Source organism: Genypterus blacodes, unplaced genomic scaffold (assembly GCF_046128005.1).
Source record: "Genypterus blacodes isolate CSIRO-AG114 ecotype Tasmania unplaced genomic scaffold, CSIRO-AGI_Gbla_v1 ptg000015l_1, whole genome shotgun sequence".
Lineage (NCBI taxonomy): Eukaryota > Metazoa > Chordata > Actinopteri > Ophidiiformes > Ophidiidae > Genypterus > Genypterus blacodes.
In genome coordinates this window covers 290,188-310,357 of record NW_027466829.1, presented here as the reverse complement: position 1 = coordinate 310,357, position 20,170 = coordinate 290,188, and the positions used below count along the sequence as shown (strand labels likewise).

The window sequence follows — 20,170 nt, the reverse complement described above, 5'->3', positions numbered from 1 at the left end:
CTTTGGAGATAGGAACGCAGTCTGGGATTGTGCATTGTATGAGTCACGGATGCCAAACAGCTTGGGTAGTTTCTGTACATTCTACATTCTACTCTTGTTTCTGTGACGCGTCAGGCTTTTGTGATGTATACACGTTGCTCTCCGGAGCCGAGCGGTCAGATTTAGGTTGCTCTGTTCTCATTTCATTTACCCACAGGGCGTTGTCTTACTTGTCTAACACACCAATATACACACACACTCTCATTGCACCTGGTCTGCCGGACTATGACCTCATTCTTAGAAAAGGAAGAGAAAATCACCTGACAGACTCATTTGTATAATCAGCTGTTCATGTGACCGGAGGCCAGCGTGTGGATGACTCAAGGTTCAGGTTACAGATCATACATAGACACAGATCTGGGTGTACGCACACACACATTTGGTTTTTGTTATAGTCATAGGATTGGAGTTAGTTGGATACAGGATAACGGCCAAAGTGGGGAAGCTGTACAAAGAAAATGATTGATCGAGAAGGACAAACCTGAAAACAGCCTGTCAACTACCTGGAGAGGGGGAGGTACCTGTTCTGCTAGCTCAGAGTCAGGGCGGGGTTAAATAAAGGGAGAGAGAGGGAGAGAGGGAGGGGAGAGAGAGTGAGGAAGCGACTGGGAGGGTGTGTTTCTGCGTGGGTGAGAGAGAGACAGAGAGCAGAAGGAGGGGTTGAGAGAGAGAGAGAGACAGAGAGAGAGAGAGAACTCTGGCAGCCTCAGATCTTGGCTGTGGTGAGGACACCCAGGAGAGGTGCATTCCTGAGGCAGCCAGTAGAGAGGAGACAGCAACAGCAAGTGAAAAGAGAGTGCGGAGGAGAAGCCGCTGCATCTCCTCAATCTCCTGGGAGCCGCGTCCGACTGCCACTGACCTCCACCGGTCTGGCGTTCCTCCTCACACTCTCGCTCACACAAGCCGCACGACCAGCTCCGCCGCTGCCTGTCAGAGGGGAAGGATTACGCGGCGAGGCATAGACACAGAGGCACAGAGTCAAAACAGAGAGACAGAGGAGGCGAAGGCGTTGAAGAGAAAGCACAGATCCTTTTACCGGGTGAGTGACGGCGATTCCTTTTCTGGGGGAACGTTTGAACGTGTCCTTGCTGGTTTGAATGTCATTGTTGTGAAGTTTCTCTAAAGTCGGGCTGCTCACGCTGCGGCTTTGCTGTGTGTGTGTGTGTGTGTGTGTGTGTGTGTGTGTGTGTGTCTCAGTGTGGAAGTTCAGAGAGCTGAGACTGTTGCTGCTTAAGTGTGTATCTCCAGCGTGACACTCAGTGAGAAAGGCAATGTGTGTGTGTGTGTTGTTTTGGGGCAGCTTAACATGTAACTAGACCCTGCCACCCAGTCTTCCTATGTGACACAATAGCACACAAACCTGTTCTAGCCAGGCTTCCCTCGTGATACACGTGTGTTTTTTTAAACACTTCTTTGTGTGTTTTACTTTTTTTCATTGGGAGGCCTCTACGTGTGTGTGTTTGTATTTGCGAGCAAACCTGTACATGTCTGAGAGCAGTGTGAACTATCTCTAACAGATCCTCTATCACACAGGCGGCTCCTTTTACCATCGTAGGATTAAAGATTAATTTATGGAGGGCACGGGCGTGAGTTAGAGTCCACTGACGGCCTCCTGCTCCTGCTGCATTTAACCGTTAACGTGCTACACATTTCAAATACCAACAACGTGCAAGTAATGCACCATACATACATACATACATACATACATACATGCATACACACACTCACACCACGGGAAGCCTATTTAAACACTGACTCATCGTTATGCGTGGCGAGAATCCCAGTGAACATTGCTCAGCGTGGTATACGTCTATATGTCAAGGTAGACGCAGGGCTCATTAGCAGGCAGTATTTGTTATCCAATCAAGGCTATCGATTGGACGCCTCTCTCCCTCTCGCACTCTCTCACCCCCACCGAGGTTATTTTTTATTTTTTCCCCCCGGTTGACTGTAGGAGTTAGACAGCAATACCTCATGTGTTATCTGTGTGTTTGTGTGTTTCCCTCTGCGAACTTGGTTCCAGAGAGATAATGTCAGCGTAATGAATGTTTGTAAGGGGAAGAGCAAAGTAGACAACTAAGTCCAGTATACGTGTCGTAGCTTTAACCTGACTTGTTTACTCCCCCTGAGCTCCCGCTCGCTTGTTTTCACCCAGACGTGCCATGACTTTGTACCCCTGTTCTCATTTGTCAGAGCTAATTACCTCCCCTCATTAGGCTTTATCAGGGGGTCAAGCTGACTTTGCGTGTATACGACGAAAGAGTTGTGGTGTTGAGAAAACAACTTTTAACCCTTTCAGCCTGGCAAATGACCCTCGCAACCACATTAGTTTCCCTCCTGACGTTGCTCACTGACAGCTCTTGGGTAGACAACCACAGCAATAAAGTAAATCAACTGTCAGGAACAGTGATGTGATCCATAACGTCTCCACTAGTTGCCCCTTTCCTGTCTGTCTCTTTTTCTTATTGTCTGTCTCCATGATAGAGGTTATCCGTCATGGAGACAGAGGAGCAGCCCTGAGAGTCGCCAAGTGAAATGGTTTTCTGCTCCTTCAATGCTTGATTAGGTAGATTGACTCACTTCCTCTTCTAGCAAGCCACAGTCTGCACACCAGTTATTTGCATGCATATTAAAATTTAGATTCTACTGTGATAAAAGGCAACGACAACAAAAACCCAAAGCAGCATAATTACTTTGAAAGTGGCATAAATCAACTTGACTTACTCTGAGTAAAAGACCTACATCGTGCGATTCTAAATGGATTTACTCGGGCGTGTAAATGATCAATTGTGTTATAATTGGAGGTAGCCTCCTCCCAGTGCGTTTCCTTAGCTGGCGGACTCTGATGAAGCCATGCAGCAAGTATATGCAGACGACACAATTCTATTGATTCAGTATTCACAGAAATCAAGAGTGTTGCATATGAACACACTCGTTTTTCAGCTCAGATTAGAAAGGAAGGCCATTCCTTTCATGCTCAGCCAGATATCGTACAGGATTCTTGATGTGAATTTTCTGAATTGTTCTTCCTTGTGTGACACAAATTGTCAGGCTTTCTTCTGCATTTGTTCCCAACTCCGTCGCTGCACTCTGGGCCAGAAGTAATTGGGAAGGCTTTGAGTATGATTGCATGTTTCTACAAGGAAATATGTTTGCACTCTTTAATTCTTACCAAGGTGGTTTCGAACTACTGTCTCTCTCTCTCACTCTGTCTGTGTCTGTCTCTGTCTCTCTCCCTTGCTCTGTCTGTCTGTCTCTCTACCGTGTGTGTCCGTCCTAGCCCGGTGCAATGTGACGAATGGTATCGCTGTGCTCAGCTCGTGTCGGATCCATTAGAGCAGCGAGCACACCGCGGTGATAAAAGATTGATCCAGTCCTTCTTGCATGACATGCACATCCCTCACACTCTGCTCCCTCATCTGTCTCCCCACTCCTGTTTTCAATCAAAGTCCAACCAAAGTTTTCCATCTATTAAATCATCTGTGCTCCTGTCAGCTCTGAGTTTACGATTGCAAATTACCCACAGCTGAAGATAAAGCTGTCCTGTGTCATCCTCAGCCTGTTGTTCAATAACATTATAATATGAAATTTGTAGCCAGTACGATTTTTAGACAGTATTAGACTTGAGAAAGTTCTTCCCTCAGTCCCACAAGTGTCTTGTTATACCAGGCTGGGTAATCTGTAGTTGGATAGCAGAACCTGAAAGAGACTACACAGGCTGTACTCCACCTGTTGTATCAGATGAGCTAAAGACAAACAAACCTGTAGTTTGCCAGCTGGAAGGCTTTAGTTAGTGAAAGGAAGGAGGAGATTTGGAGAAGGTATTACCCTGTGGTTCGGCTTTTAGGTCTGGAGTTCCTTCAAGAACACCAGGAAACACGTCTGTGTGGTGTTTTATGACCTTTTAAGAAATAGATCGAAGGGACATGTGCCACCTGCTTTGTCTTTAGTCAAACTATTTAGCAAATGGTGAAATTGTTGGGTCTGGTTTAGGTGATTGAGCAACAGAAGTCTTCACCGTAAACCTGTCCTTATTTATCCAACACATCCAGGTCAGAGGGAAGATTAAACTTCCTGCTCTCAGAATTTATTTATAGACCTTAGTCCATCTGAGGACATATGTCCAAGTCAGTCCAGCTAACTGCAAAACTCTGCTGTGATGAATGCTGCCTCGTCACATCGGCTTGAACTTGCAGTAGCATTTATTGTCATCACACACTGTCACCATGGTTATAGATGCCGACGTCGGTCTGTCTGTCAGTCCCTGGCTCTCATCTCTACTGTGTACACTGCATGGAGCGAGACAAACATCTCTGCCAAGCCCCTGATGATCATTTCACCGTGTGTGTGTTTACGTGCCACCGTGGATGTGCGTGTCAGATTTGCTCAGCAGGTCGTTCCCTTGTTCAACCAGCCATGCCGTGTTGACTCTGTGGACACAGAGCTCTCTGGCCAGTAAATAACATGGTGCCTCAGCCGAGGGCCCGGGACAGAGGGGGGGTCAAGACTCCAACAAGAGGGAGAAAATGTCTGCCTCAAATCAACAGAGCCAGGGAAGGGAGGCAGGTGTTTTTGTCAGACTCATCCTTCATGCTGAGAGCTGGAGGCAGAGCTGAACCTGAACGAAGACGCGTTATATCGACATACAGCACATAAGGAGCGGATTAAGTGTTTGTCAAAGCTTGCTGACACATTCAAAAGAGAATACAGAGCTCATACAATTGCCCTTAACTGAATTGAACACAAGCTAAATTAGGTCCGTCATTAACATCTAACATCTCTCAGAGCTTTACACACACGGATATGAGTGTCTGTGCTGGACTTTGGTTTTGGCGTGACACTACGCTTCGCACAGATGAACAGATAAGCCACATTCCCAGTGTCATGTTACCCTCTTCAGTGCGATTCAGAGGTTTTAAGTTTGACTCGGACCCGTTCACACCCACATCAACAACGCCGCCATGTCCTGACCCCTGTGTCCTGACCTGTGTCCCGCTCTGTCTTTGTCTCTGTTCACTACACAAACTCTTGGCACGTATCTCAGGCTTGCTTGATGTTTGAAAGTTTGCCTACCCGACTCCTTTCTTCACAAATCCTCATCTTTGTCTCGGCCTCATCTAGCCTCTCCCCCTCTTCCCTCTACGTCGTTCCTTAGAGAAATTGGACTTATCTTTCTTGTGTGAACTCGGCACCAACAGCCTTGTCAGTATTTCGTCTATGTGTGTGTTTTCTTCCAAATGCTTGTCTATGCACGTATCCATGCTAAAAGCACTATGGTGATCTTGACTCAGAGCGGCGAAAGGCAGCGTCGTGGTGATGAGGGGGCCGCTTCAGGCAGATATACAACTCGTGTCCCAAAGGTGCTTCTAGGATACTGGGAATAAGCTATAAATCCTCTGGGCTCCCCTACGTTTTCCTTACTCAACTAGACAGCCCACACCTCCCCCCTCTGCTTTGATTGGTGTGATCGTTACTCCTCCTCAGAGTAATGACAGGCAGGGAGAGTCCTGTGTGACAACCCCTTATCAAACTATAAATCAAGCCTATTAAGTGGCCAGCCACAAATCCTGACAGCCACATGCAGCACAAACACCATATTTAACCTTTTTTCATTTGAGTCTAGCACTCACACACACGCGCCAAAACTAGTCTGGGTCTTCCTGTGAAATGAAATACTTTGAAGAATTCTTTCCCTCAAAAATTGCTTGGGGGTCATGTGTGAATTGGAGCAGGTGTGTGATCCTGTAAGGCCGTGTTGGAAATGAAAGCAGAGAACTAAGTTAGAAAAGGCCTTTAGAAACATTGGACTCATTGAGCAAGACCACCATTGGTAGACGGTCTTTTCCTCTCCTTATTCTCCAACCTGTCAGCTATGAACTCTCTCCATTTCAAGGTTTAATATTATGTTTCACGTATAAAAAGTGTCTTTTATGAGACGCCAATAATAAGATGAGCAACGTAATTTAAACCGGGGGGATGTGTGTTCACAATACAAAGGCTTTATTATGAGTTGAACCAATGCATTGCTTCATGAAGCACATTCCAGGGTGTTTGTTCTCTTTGAACGCACACACTCACACACTCGCTCACACACATGCACATTGAAGTAAAGACCTTATCTCTAGACACACAGCATTTTTGTTAAATTGGAACTTTTATCATAATGGAAAGCTGTTTGGCTGCTTGTCACAGGATTTCACATGGTCTTGCAATAGGTTATCGCTCTCTCACACTCTTTCTCTCACTCCCCCGTTCTCTCTCTCACTCTCTTGTTCCCGGGTTGTTGTTGCCTCTCTCTCCCTCTCTCCAAGTGCCAGGTATGTTGAAGCTCCCTGGGTAAATATTAGGAGGGTGTGAGATGAGAGCTTTTGCATAGCACACTGACCTTAGTCGTGGAGCAACAAGTTAATCTGTACAACCTGTGGATTTACTCAAACACCCTGGCAGCTGTTCAGACAACGTCACTGCAAGGAACTCAGGCTTTCAGTTTCAAAGCGCCTAATCGAAACCAGCGGCGAGTGGATCGCATTAGCAGCAGTGTTTGTGAGCTAGATTGTTCGTGAACTGAGCTGACGGCTGGGGAGTAAAACTGGCTGGAATGCTTCACTCTCTCATCTGCGAAAACATTCGCTTAGCGGAAAGCTCAGGGTGTTTTCGTTGAAGTCATTTGTTTTAGCTGGAAACGTATGGGTGCAGCCCTGCTCAAGAATGTACACCTGCTTTATCTAACATGATAAATGTCTCACCTAAGACTGAACCCTATGTCACTGTGGGATGTGAGACGAAAGGCTGAGCGGAGTATAGATATTGCAGGAGTTTGGCTGTACCATTGATAAATAAAGATTGCATCATGGATTGCTTGGTATTATATATATAATAGAGGAACACCGCAAAACTATTCCAGCTAGTCAGATTATTCACCTGCTCGACTTGAATCACTGATGGCTCCGTTACACACTACACGTGTAAAAGCATCAATCCGTCTTGGTAGAATGATTGTGGATTGAGACCTTATGAATGCTGCATTTGCTGCAGTAATTGAAAGCCTTGAGAATGGAGAGAGTGACGGAGGCGGATCAGTCGCTCATATACAGTAGACATGGGAGTGAGCTGTAACTTCCTAATGAGTTGAGCTAAATCTGTGGCACTGGAGGCCCGTGGCAGTCGTGGCTCCTCTGTGTGACGCACGCAGTGCAGTGTGAATGAAAAACACACACACAACCACACACACACACACACACACACACACAAAATAGCTTATAAATAGCTTCTCTTGGTAATTTTAGGGCTTCTAATTTACACTTAAGGTCTGTGGGAATTAATTCCTTGGAAAGTGGGTTTAGCTTTACAGCAGGTTTGCTTTTAATCTAAATTTAGCTCCTTCATTCTCTTGCAGGCAATTACATTCCCATACTTTGAGCGTCAATCTCCCACTCTCTCTCTATGCACGTCCGTGTGTGCATACTGTGTGTATTTGTGCACATTTGACACGTGAGCGTTATCTTTTGCGTGTGTGCACTGTATGTATGTTAGCTGTGCTGGGAACAGGGCGATGTGCTCCTTCCCCGCCAGGCATTTTGCTGAGTCAGGCCCGGGGTGTATAATTACACCTGGGTGCCCATCAGCGGTGCGAGTGAGAGCTTTTCGTCCAACAAATCGGAAAGTCGCGTCCGCACCGCCCACCCTGAGCCCGGCTCTCTGTGGACTCTGCTGCCTCCCAGACTGTCTCTGGCTGCGAGTGTTCCTGTGTTATCGTTCTCAGCTTTACCTCCCGGCTATGTGGGAGGAGGATCCATTAGTCAGCGCAAACAATGTCTTTGTCTCGGATTCCGGGGAAACGTGGGGCAAGCACCAACCTCAGGTGTGAGTAATAGCTTGACTTTGCCCAATGAGGTCGTTGTGGTTTAGTGTGCCCATGGCTGTGCGTCTCTACACCACTAAATCAGTTGTGGAAGTAATCACAACAAAACCCACATTCTGTAGATATGACTTAATGGAAATGAAAGCTCTTAAACCCAACTCCCTCGCCAACCCTCCTGCTCCTCCTTCTCCTCGTGGTCCAGGCCCTTGTTGCCATCTCCCTGACCGATCACTGCTGGTGATTCACGACGACTTCAATTTCACACTAAGTGCTGTGTCTGGGCTGCGACTGACAGCCACAGGTGATGAACAGACGCTCGGTCAACCAGAGGACCCGACCATAACGCAACGCCAACCATCAATTACCTTGTACCTGTTTGAACAATTACAGGGTTGGGTTGAGTTAGTTGAGCAGCTGCTTGCGCGCGCTGAGCCCAACAGAAGCCACATTTTTTGACATCATTTACTTTACATAGACAAATTTGCTCAGCCGATCTGGGATTTGCTACCTCTGCTTTATCCACGTCTTATTGAGATTTTACACTACGGGTCGCATAACAAACCAGGCTGCTGAAGCTTCACCTCTCTCTGTGCGAGTATGATGGCTAAAGCTCATTAGCGCCGCTCCTGTTTTTCTTTTTATTCCTTTTCTTGCATCATTAGCATCTCAATGGAGGGGAGACGGATGGGTGAGGAGGGTGAGGGGGGGATACACTCACAGAGATGGTCGGCCACATGCATTTGGAGTTTGTTCAGAGAAATATTTGCGAAATTAATGTGCTGTGAACAAATGCATTATTCATCAGGTGTGTTGAAGCTTCACTTGCCGGGAAACCAGGCAACCGTACAGTCTAATTAGCGATCTTGTGTGTGTGTGTGTGTGTGTGTGTGTGTGTGTGTGTGTGTGTGTGTGAGAGAGAGCCTGGCCCTCCACTGTAGTAAACAACAAACGGCCTAGGCACAATCGCACAAGCAAACACAGCCATCAGTGCTTAAAATAAAACAAGTTGTTTTGCAGTTTTGCACACACACACAGTTTAAGTGATCCTTTACTACATGTACCACAAAAGGGAAGACTCTTTTCTCTTTGATGTTTTTTTGAACACCTCCCAAACTAAACTCATCCAGCTGTGACTGTTATTTGTCGGACATTTTCCCGCCTTGTCTCACACTGTAAAGCCGTACCATCCCCGGCCTGACAGGCGTGTCCGGACCGCTAACTGATTAAGTCTGTAACGCGGTCCCATATGAGCCACCTCAGATCTCAGGGTTGAGTTTCCTCACGTCGTGCCCGCTCGGCCACTCCCTCCCTCCCTCCCTCCTCTCCTGCTCTCTGACCGCAGGCAGGGAAGCGCCGCTCATAATTGCCTCTGCCACGGAATTCTTAACAGTTTTTGGGAGCCACCAGTCGCTCTGAGCCATGTCGTTCTTCATCACTGGTGCAATACTGATGAAGATGCGAGGCAAGGCCGAGGAGGAGTTGGTACTGGTTGACACGTCGTCTATAGCAGGACAACTTATCTTAAATCCTGCAATACGCATAATAAACACACACAACGTTTGTGCAAGAATATGAAGTGAATGCAAGACAGCTAGACGTAGGTGTTTGCTTCCAGCTGTCAGGTCGGTTCTGTCCAAATCTAACCTGTCACAGAGGCACGACTGGAGCCTGAAGCTGAAGCTGCAGAATTTCCTGGTTCTCAGTTTGGTCGCGTGTGTGTGTCGCAACGTTCTTGTAACCGCTGTGCAAGCAGCGTGTCAGAGCCAACGGATTCATGAGCTCCATATTATTCTGAAATGTATAATTTAGTATCGCGTAAATGTGACATCATTGTTGTGGCTTTTGCTACTTCAGATGACATCACTGCTGAGTTTGTTAGACGACATCATTACTGTTAGTGTACTTCTGTAGCTGCACAGTCTCATACTGCTGTAAACCTTGGAAGCGACGCAGATCTTTGTCTGTATATCAGAAGGTACAGTTGAAAGTACATTTGGCTCAGTCATTTTGTTTCTGTATAAACAATACAACAGGAAGTAGCCCAGAGCCTCATCGTGCACGTGACAAACGCTGTGAAACTCAATGCAAACTCTATTATTGATTATAATCTTCGGTGTTATGAATCTTCCAGCATGTAAACGGCTCAGTGTCTAGGCTGAAACGTGACGAAGCAGGGGGGAGGAATGAAGGATGCAAAGGAGGAGAGGAGAGACAACAAGTGGCTGTGTCTTATCATTGTTATCAGTGGTATCATGTGGTAATGGCAGTAAAAGTGGCAGAGCAGCAGCAGCAGCAGCAGACGGCCCGGCAGCGCCAGAGGCCACAAAGGAGGCAATGCTGCCTGTCGAGTGCGTCAGCGCCGACAACAATGGTGTCTCCGCACTGCAGATGGGGCCCGGCTGCTCGGTGCCAGTGCGTTACTGTCTCTCTGAGTGGTCCGTCGTGCCTCTGCCAACCTGGAGCGCAGTGGCACAGAGAGGGACGGCTGATCTCTGTCCATTGTGCCTCTGATGCCGACGCCTGACCGTGTTATCACGCTGTACCTCGGCCATCACGGGCCAAGGGGTGGCGACAGGGATTCTCCGTGAACAATTGTGTTAGAACGGCTCTATTTGCCCTCGTGTGTGCCTGTGTGTATCTCTGCCTCACACCTTTAAGCGTGTGTACGATGTACACACTGGCCTTTACTCCCCGCCATTGTGTCTTGGACTCCTGTTGGCACGGAGATAGAGCAACAACAGCCCTGAGGTGGGGCAAGCGCTCGTAAAGATGGGCCCAGATTGCTGTGTTATTACACACACACACACATGCGCTTTACACACATGCTCGCACACGCATCCACGGACAAGCATGACCCTTGCACCAGCATGTCAGTCTCCTACGTTTCACATTGCACAAGTACGTGTCCTCTCCCTGTAGCCTCAGGTGTTGGAAAGTCACATTTCACATTTCACTTTCCAATCAGTTTCTCAATAAGGCACATTACTAACAGCACTGAGTCATTCTAAAGGAAGCGGAGGTGTGTCCCAAGTAGCGACACGCACGTGCATATTTGTGTTTTAGAGTTAAAGTCTTTGGATTCCTCGCGTTCTTATCTGTTTATGTGTGTTTGTGTGAAGGGGAAAGGAGGTGAAGTGAATGTAACAGGCTGGTAAATCCTCCAGTCCTGCCTCAGGTGCTCTGCTTTCCGTCAGAGTGAGCAGCTGCGGCTACGGCATGCAGGAAAAGCTCCTCCGTGTCCAGCTCATCCGCGGCCTCGCTGTCTCTTTGACACCGCCGCTCCCACGCGGTGACACACAGACGCGTCGGCTCATGGGAGACGGAGGAGGAGAGGCAGGCAGGCAGGCAGGGGTGGAGACAGGCTTGATGAAAGACACAAAGCGGGGACGGGTGAGCGATGATGAGAGAGGAGCGAGGGAATGGCACATGTCTCTAATCACTACTCTCCTCTTCCGCTCCACCCCTTCCCCCCCTCTCTATCTCTATCTGTCAGCGTTCTCCTCCATTCTCTTTCTTCTCCCATTTCTTTTATTGCTTTATCTCCCTCTGTGTCCATCTCTCACCCCTTCAATCTCCCGCCACCTTATCTTTCGCTCTCCTGTCCACCCTGAGCTGATAAGTGGCTTTCAGGGGGACGTGCTTGTATCCCAGCGTATTAGCGGACAGATTTTGATTTTGATTGCTTTCGCGTCCGTTTCTGATTTCGCTCTCTCTCTCATTTGTTGCTCGGTGGAAACATGCAAGGCCCCGAGTGTAGAGTTTCAGCCTTTTTGTTGTTTAGGTAGATGGAGCCACGGTAACGGAAGAGGAGGGAGTCGGGATGCGTTTGTCTTTGTCCTCTTCTTCGGGGGTGACTTAAGGTTAAAGGGTTGGGATTTGTCGATGTGGAGCATTATGGTGTGGATACAATTATGTGTTTGGATGTTTGAATTATAGTGGGCGTGTGTGTGTGCTGGGCTGGGTTGACTGACTGTGTGCAAAGCAGCCGGCACTCTGCAGACTCTCAGACTACAGTTTTTACAGCCTGTATTTGCCTGCGTTGCCGTAAAGACTCGCCCCGGTAGATTTGCCCTATTTTCGTACAGACGGCGAGAGAGGTAGCGTGATAAATTCCGAGACGTGCCGATGCCTCTCCGTCACCTTTGTTCGGGCTGGCACAGGACTCCAGAGCTGCGGCGGTGTGGAACAGGAGCTGGGTTCAGGGCGGATGTCTGGTTCTGAGTCCTTTTGCGCATGTGACAAGTGAGAAGAGACAGAAACCCGAGACTCGCAGGTCTGTTTGTTTCCTGTTAGCGCACATGATCACGTTTCAGCCCGGGATAGGCATCGCCGAGCATCATGGGAGAGTTAAACCGCGCTGGCTGGTGCACATGTGAGGTGTGTGTGTTTGTAGGCTTAAAGGCTTCCAGATTCAGGGGCTCTTAAGGTTTTCTCTTTCTTAGATGTCATTGTCAGACATTCAGAGGAAGGTGTGGCTTTGACGGTGTGTGTGTGTGTGTGTGTTTGTGTGGAGTGGACAAGGAAAACACTCACACACACACCTCAATGTTAATATTTGGTTTCAGAGGGACTTTTCTCTGTCCCGGGCTCGTAAGGTAACATTCCACTGCGGTACAAAAGGGAAGAGGAAACAGGAGAAGTGCTTTTATTAAAGACGTCTCTTCCGCCTTACCTTTGTGTTTTAAAGGGAGAGGGGGAGAGTGACAGATTAAGCCTCGTGGCCTTTTAAGTAAATCATTGCACATTATCTCCTCTGTAGTCAGACTTAATTATCTTGTCGAGGCTCCGCTCAGTCTGTGCTCCCTGGAAAATAAATATTGATAACTTCACTACGTCCACACTTCTGCTATTTGTAAATTGGACCAGTTCTCCGTCTCCGTTTCACATTTTTCCTCTAACTGATATCATCACCTCTGTTGGATGCTAATGAGATCATCCGTCTTTAAGTCGCCCACTTCTCGCCGTCCCGCTAGGCTCCATCCCCGACGCGGCGCCTTCGCTCCCTTCCGCGTCATTCCGAATGTTCTGTTCTGATGTTGTTGCCACATCAGATCGGGCTGTTGCTCCCCAAGCGCAGGTCGTGTTTGGCGTCTAAACAGCGGTTGAGTAATGGTGATGGTGGGGGGGGCAGCAGGGTCAGAGGCAGAGGAGGGGGGAGGGAGGGAGAGAGGGAGAGGGAGGGCCGGGCGAGAGAGAGCTTTGTTAAGGAAAGGCAGGAATTCTTCCGGCTGGCAGATGAAGTCAGTGCATTCCTCTGAAGCAGCTCCCTATTGGCAGCCAGTGGAGCACAGCCAGGCACTGAATGAGCGCAGAGATAATGGCGGGGGCTCAGTTTGAACACCTCCCCATTGAGAAGCAGAGAGAGAGAGAGACAGAAAGAGAACACCATCTGTCTGACTGCGGATGAGACGACGTCGTGTGGTTACCCACCTCGGCTACAAAGTTTCATTTACTTTGCCAAGTCCCCGTATATATGATCCCGCCCCAGGGTTTGGCGTCGTATTACCGCGTTCTGAAGCGAAGCTGTGAAAGCTCAGACGGGAGGAACATAATGACATTTAGTTTTGGGTGAACGCGCGTCACACCTGCAGCTCAGACGTGCGCTAGGCTACCTGCTGATCTGCTCTCTGAAGTCTGATGAGTACCCAGTTCTAGTCCTGCTGAGCGGGATCAAACAGAGAAGGATCACACACACACACAGGCACACACACACACACACACACACACACACACATCCTTTTCCCCTGCATCTCATTCTATGTGTTCTTAGCCACACAAACACCCTCTCTCCCCAAACACAGACTCGCTTCAGTTGCTCCACTTTCGCTGTCGGTTCCCCTCGGCAGTAAGCTATCATAACAGCTTTGAAGATGGGCAGCCGAGCGTTTAATTGGGTTACAGATTGCCGTCCACAAAATACTGCCGGGGCGCTTAACTAACCTCTAGGAAACATAACAGAATGCTACACCGCTCCGTCCCCTGGGCCGCTCGGCTTTCTGAAATCAACAGTTCAATGATGCCTCCTCCTCAGCACAGAAACAAATGATTCACTAAAATGGCTGAATACACGTGTTTATACTGTTTATACTCTGAGCTCCGGCTTTAATCCACATAAGTTCAGTGGAAGAACTTGGCTGCTAGATGTGTGGCTTCTTCACTGGTGTTATCACCATGTTTTTCCTCAAGCCGCCTCTCATCTCTCATCTCCCCGTGTCGTTACAGAGTCACCGCCATGCAGATTTGAGCTGAGAAACGAGCCGAGCTGAACCCATTCCATCCCGAGAACCGTCTTTAACGCTCTGCTGCCGCCCCGGCCCCAGATGGAGCTGAAAGTGTGGGTGGACGGAGTGGTGCGGGTGGTGTGCGGCCTATCGGAGGAGACGTCCTGCCAAGATGTCGTCATCGCTCTGGCTCAGGCCATTGGTGAGCACCGCCCCAGCGTCACGTCGGCTCCCAGAGTCTGCTGCTCCCAATTCTGCGCCGTCACTTCACACTCGATTATCTAAATGCCTGAAGAGAGGCAGATAACCCAGCAATGTGTGCGAGGGCTTCATGCAGGCGTAACATACCTGAACAGAACAGTGGCAAGCTTACAGTAATGACACAACCGCTGCCAGTCTGTGTGTTCTGGCTTTACTGGAGCAATATGCAGCATCACACATCTAAATTCAAGATCTCTCCTCCTTCCATTATTGAGCTGCCTGCCAAGCCATTAGGGAGGGTTTGTCCTAATTTCAGGTTCCTTGTGGAAAGTTGATTTCGCAACTGATTTGAACATTTTTACGTGTTTGTTTACGACATACTGCACTCATATTTGCTACAAAACAATAGAGGAAAGATGGTGCAGCTCTTTCAGCAGCTAAACATGATATTTGTTTGTGTGTTCTTTGCCCTAACCGTCTCTCTCTCTGTCTCCAGGTCAGACGGGCCGTTATGTTCTGATCCAGCGTCTCAGAGACTCAGAGAGGCAGCTGCTGGCCACAGAGAGGCCTCTGGAGTCTCTGGCCAAACTAGGGCATCATGGCAACGAAGTTCAGTTCTTCCTGCGCCGCACCGGCCCCAGCAGCAGTGACGGACCGGCCTCAGGCCAAGACAGGCCGAGCCCGCTGCCCAAGCATCCTGAGCCGGAGTCTTCCAAGCGCAACCAGCCGAAGAAGGCCCTCACCTTCAACCTGGGTCCATCCACCTCCCCGAAATCCAGAGCCAAACAGTTCAGGAGGTCACCTCGGGACTCCCCGGAGCAGAGAGCCTCCCCTTCCCCTTCTCACAGCCCTGTGTCCCATCTCGTGCCATCCCCCTCTCCCTCGCCGCCTGTAGGCCCATCTAAAGAGGAGGTCTTCCGGCAGGTTCTTCAGCAACAAGAGAGACTGAGGGCCATTGAGGCCCAGCTAGAAGTTCTAGAGAGGGAGTCGCGTACCTGGGAGCGCCCCTCCCCGTCTCCGTGCCCCTCGCCAAGCCGCTTGAAAGAGGAGGTGGACACTCTTGAACAGGCGCTGAGGGTGAACCAGGCCGAGCTCGCCCACGAGCAGTACTGGGAGGAGGAGCTACAGGCGGAGGCAGAAAGGGAGCGGGGAATGACGAGAGGGCTGGGGGAGCTCCACGCCAAGCTGGACGACTGCGGGCGGCAGCTGCACGAGTACTCGGTCCGCTCCGCTCAGCTGGAGCAAGAGATCCAGCAGGAGGAGAGCCAGTCGGATAGACTCCAGGCCGGGAGAAGCGCCGGGCCCGAAGAGTCCCTGGACGTAATGAAGGCAGAGCTCAACAATAAGGAGAGGCACGGGGCCGAGCTGGTGGAGCAGCTATCTGAGACTGACAAGGCTCTGGGGAAGACAGAGTCTCTGCTGCAGGTAAGGAGAGAGGTCAGGGTTGTGGAAAAAGGCCTGTAAGTCCACATGAGCCAGCGTGGCGCCGTTAGAAAGGCGTCCCACTGCACACTGTAGCCCTCTCCTACCTCCACACTGCAGACAGACACACACCAGTGCAGAGACACTCACAGAAAAAGAGACAGGAAACAAAACAAACATGGGAAATTTTAGCACAAAGGAACAATTTTACTGTCATATTTTGAGATTTGTGCTTTTATTCCATACACAGTGACTGAATTGTGTGCATGCAGCTCCTTGTATGCATGTTTTTGATTGTCTGAGGGACGATCTGAACTGGTTTGACAGGTTTAATGTATTCAGAGAGCTCCGAACACATGACTAATGGTGTTTATATTACACTGACAGTATCTACATATCTTTGTACCCTGTATATGAACAAAAAAGAGAATAAAGAGGATCGTTTCATCGCTCTAAAACCCCTTTGAACTCATCAGCCGGCCCTCAATTTGTCATGGTTTCTGGTGTCATTTTCTGTTTACTATTGGTGATTGTTACAGATATGGATATTGTTATGTGCTCTATCCTTTGAATAAAGCCTAACCCAGTTTGGAGTGAAACTCAAGTTTCCCCCCCGTAATCCCAAAATGAAATCGGAGCCTTGTTGTTATCCACTGCAGACTAGATCCACCCAGAGGAGAGAAGGAGAAGGAAGTTGTTTCTCCCCTTTTATTGTGGTTTGGTAGATTGTGTTGCTCCAGAGTTTGTGGGCTAAATGTACAGTTATCTGCCTCAGTGATCACAAAGGCCTCTTCCCGCACAAAACAGTCGCTTCCCCATTCCCTCTCCTCTGATGTCCAAGTAATGACGCCAGCTACGAAAATGATTAAAAGTCGATGATAAAGTGATTTGCGCCGCAGTCAATCACCCTCACGAGAGAGTGTCTGGCTCTGAGGGGGAACCTGACAGATTTAGTGCCTGGTTGATGGGACATAGAGAGAGAGAGTGAGAGAGTGAGAGTATCGTGGTCAAGCTGCATGTTAAGCAGAGAATCACCAGAATGTTCCGGTTACTATGTAGAATTTACAAAAGTGTAAGTGTTTGTCAATCATATGTAACCAACGGAGCATTCACAGTGTTTTTCTCGTCTGGCTGGTTAGAGCCTGACAGAAGTCACGCGTCTAGACATTTACTGACTTTACCAAACACGCAAACATGGAACACATTATCATGACGTAATGACACTTCTAGCACCGGAGTGTCTGTGGTGATGAGTTCAGTGTTCCTGTCATTAACTCTAATAGAGACAGACTGGCAGGTGTGAACTGCCTCAGCGCACACACACACACACACACACACACACACACACACACACACACACACACACACACACACACACACACACACAGGCTCTGGCCTTGGGAGTGGTTTACTACATGCCGTTGCTGCTTCTTCCTCAGTTGTTGCAGACACATTGATTAAACCTCTTGGACTGGATTGATAGTCGATAAGGACTGAGTGACCGGCCTGTTTGTGTGCATCAGATTTTAATTTGTGGCGGCAAAAGGTGACGCCCCGTGTCTGAATGCATCATCTCTGCATCTCTTCACCGTATCAATAATCAGAGCCGATAGGGATTTGGTGTCTGATAGGTCAAAGCCACTGTGGTGTCCAGCAGTGAGATGGACGCTGTGGTTGTTGATAGTGGTGTTGGATTTACATAACTGAAGACTGCTTGAATGGTTTAATGATGGGAGGTAATGTGTGCAGCTGCTCAGGCTAATGCTGTAGACTCTGCTGCCCCCTTATGGTGAAAAGAGGGCACTTCACATTCAGCAGGAACCACTATTAGTGCCGTCATTGCTTATCTGACACACACAGGATACATGTCATTGTTGCTACACTCCACCCAGGCCTACAGTAAAGTGAGGTATCTAGTGAATAAGCATCGACTGCTTTGAGCTCACAAGTCGTCCCATTCTTTCCACTTCAGGCCAAGCAAGAAGAGCTGGAGGATTTGAATAAGGAGCTGAGGCAGTGTAACCTGCAGCAGTTTATACAGCAGACAGGTGTCCTTCCAGCACACTCCCACTCACGCACAGACCTCCAGGAGCAACTGGATCAGTTAGAGCTGGCACACCTGCTGCAGGAAGGATACACGAATGGAGGTATGAACAAACACACACTTACCTAAGCTCTTATACGACATTTTATACGTGACTGTTGACCTTTTTTTTTCTTTCCCCTCAGGCTGCAGTATAACACAGGAATCACCACCTCGCCCCACTGCCAAACAGTTCATGGGACACCCACGCAACCTGCAGAACCCTCTGGTGTCCAGTCTCAACCCTGAGGGTGTGTATGTGTGAGACCCTGCTGCTTCTCCAAAGTCCATCCTGCTCTGCTCTCCTCCCGCTCCGCCCCGCTCCGCCCCGGTCCCAGAACCCCCCCTGCTACTTTCTACTGGGCTTTATTGGGTTCATACATTAAGGCTGCAGCTCCTGTTTCTGGTGTCTGCATGGTGGAGGTCCATGTTATACACCTCCAGCAGCTTTCCTGTACTCTTCTTCGAAGGCCATCCTGTCCCTTAAAGTGTCTCCTGTGCCTAACACTTCCCTTTTTTCCCTGAATTAAAGTTTGATCCGCTTCTTTGATTTCCTTTACATAACCTTGTCTTTACCCTTTATCTTCTTTTATGTTTTCTCAGCTCTCAGCCCTTCTTCTCTCTCTCTCTCTCTCTGTTACTATTTGCTTCTGGACTAACAGTAGCTGCCTGGGGTTTTCTCTCTCTCTCATGCAGCTGGGAGCTTGTTTCTAATTCCTCTCTGTGATACAGAGTGGCCTTCCCACCGTCGAGTCAGCAGCTGCTTTATATACTAAGAATGAGCTGTTACCACATACCACTTCACTCTGGGGAATGGCTGTAACACACATTCTGACTGTGGCGCTGTGTTGTACTGTGACATGGAAAGATTACCAGACCAATGTCATGTCAGTTGGCCTTTTATGTATGGATTCTATTTATATGTAAGGCGGTTGATCTATATAATGCCTTGTACTTTGGTGATGCTTGACCTTCCAAAGAGCAAGAGCCTTTCTCAGAGGGCTCTGCATCATGTATTGCACTGTCCCATTCTTTTCTTGTGTGAAGCCTTGGCCCTTATTTGCCTACAGAGAAATGTTTCCTATAGTTCCACAACACTTATTTTCCAGAGCTTATAACTTATGACACTTTATTTCTTAACACATCGTAATGAAGGATTTTAAAAACATTTCAAAGTATTGCAAATGGGCCACGGTTTGGTTTTAATGTCTTTATGATTCTCTCCTTTATCTGGGGTTGATTTGCCTGGTTTGTTTCCTGTCGTTACGCCTCACATGTGACCTGTCATGACTGTCATTGTGCCGGTGTGTGTGCTGTAGATCAAACCATAGTCCCACGCACCCAAATCTTTCATTACAAACATCAAGAAAGACGAGGAAAGCTGACGCGGCGGCGCTTTGGTTTTCCTTTGTTACCTCGATCAACAATTGGCCGAATCGAACAAACAAATATTGATCATGGCACTTATCTTTTTATTTGATCTCACTTCATGCTGGCAGGTCATTTGAGGTGTGTCTGTCTCTGTCTCTCTCTCTCTCTCTTTCTCTCTTGCCATTCAGTTTACGGCCCGTTTTTTTGGTGTGGGATTATACAACTTGTCCTTGCCGTGTTTGTGATTAAAGAATACTTGGAACAGATTCTGTCCCAAGACCTGAATCACAGTCTCCATCCTGTGTGTGTATGAACGATCCCCCCCTAAGTGTTCTCCTTGTGTGTGTCGTACGTGTAGTGACTGTATCTTTATTGACACAGGCCTCTCCAAACTTTGTCTTTCCCCCCCCCAAACAACGGGGTCATCACCCACGCTTATTTTTGTGTCTTGCAGTCCTCACAACCCGAGAGTCGTCATGGAGATAAAACATGGACCGCAGGGCCGAGGGATACATGTTCACTGTTCTGTCACCGTCACCACATATTTAACCCCATTCTTTGTAAAAGTGTCTTCACCCAGTCTGTCATGATATACATAATGTATATATAGAAATATCTAAGACAAATATATTTCAATATGTTTTGCTACTGTAAACACAACAAAGTATCTGTATGAAATGTAAAATAATCTAGGAAACTTTTACTTAGAGCAATTATTACTATGAGTATGTATTTAAATATAATAAAAATGTGAATTGTGTTTTAGATAACCTGTTGTAGAGTGATTTCTTTGTCTTTTATATCTGAATACCATGTTTATGTCTATATTCATTAACTTTGAATGAAGGCGAAGTGCATCCATAACATCCTGCAGTAAATAACTTACTAGTGCATTTTCCCATGGAGCTCTTGTGTTAAATTATGAATACATTATAGATTCTGCACTGTACGCTCTCATTGCTTGCGGTTCAG

At 48.0% G+C, this 20,170-nt stretch overlaps 1 protein-coding gene across 3 annotated transcripts in view; it reads left to right on the top strand.

The window, feature by feature from the left end:
- Positions 1 to 19,968, top strand: part of rassf7a (Ras association domain family member 7a) — a 29,250-nt gene extending 9,282 nt beyond the window's left edge. For 2 of the 3 annotated variants that reach the window (XM_076138496.1, XM_076138489.1), the window contains exons 2-6: positions 14,123 to 14,323; positions 14,819 to 15,747; positions 17,717 to 17,891; positions 17,974 to 18,078; positions 19,653 to 19,968. In XM_076138496.1, the coding sequence (XP_075994611.1) occupies positions 14,221 to 14,323; positions 14,819 to 15,747; positions 17,717 to 17,891; positions 17,974 to 18,078; positions 19,653 to 19,684 (1,344 nt within the window). In that variant the 5' untranslated portion in view covers positions 14,123 to 14,220 and the 3' untranslated portion in view covers positions 19,685 to 19,968. Of the gene's footprint in view, positions 1 to 620; positions 1,079 to 14,122; positions 14,324 to 14,818; positions 15,748 to 17,716; positions 17,892 to 17,973; positions 18,079 to 19,652 lie in introns of those variants that run through there. The other variant, XM_076138480.1, reaches the window with a different exon arrangement.
- The last annotated feature ends 202 nt before the right edge of the window (positions 19,969 to 20,170 follow it).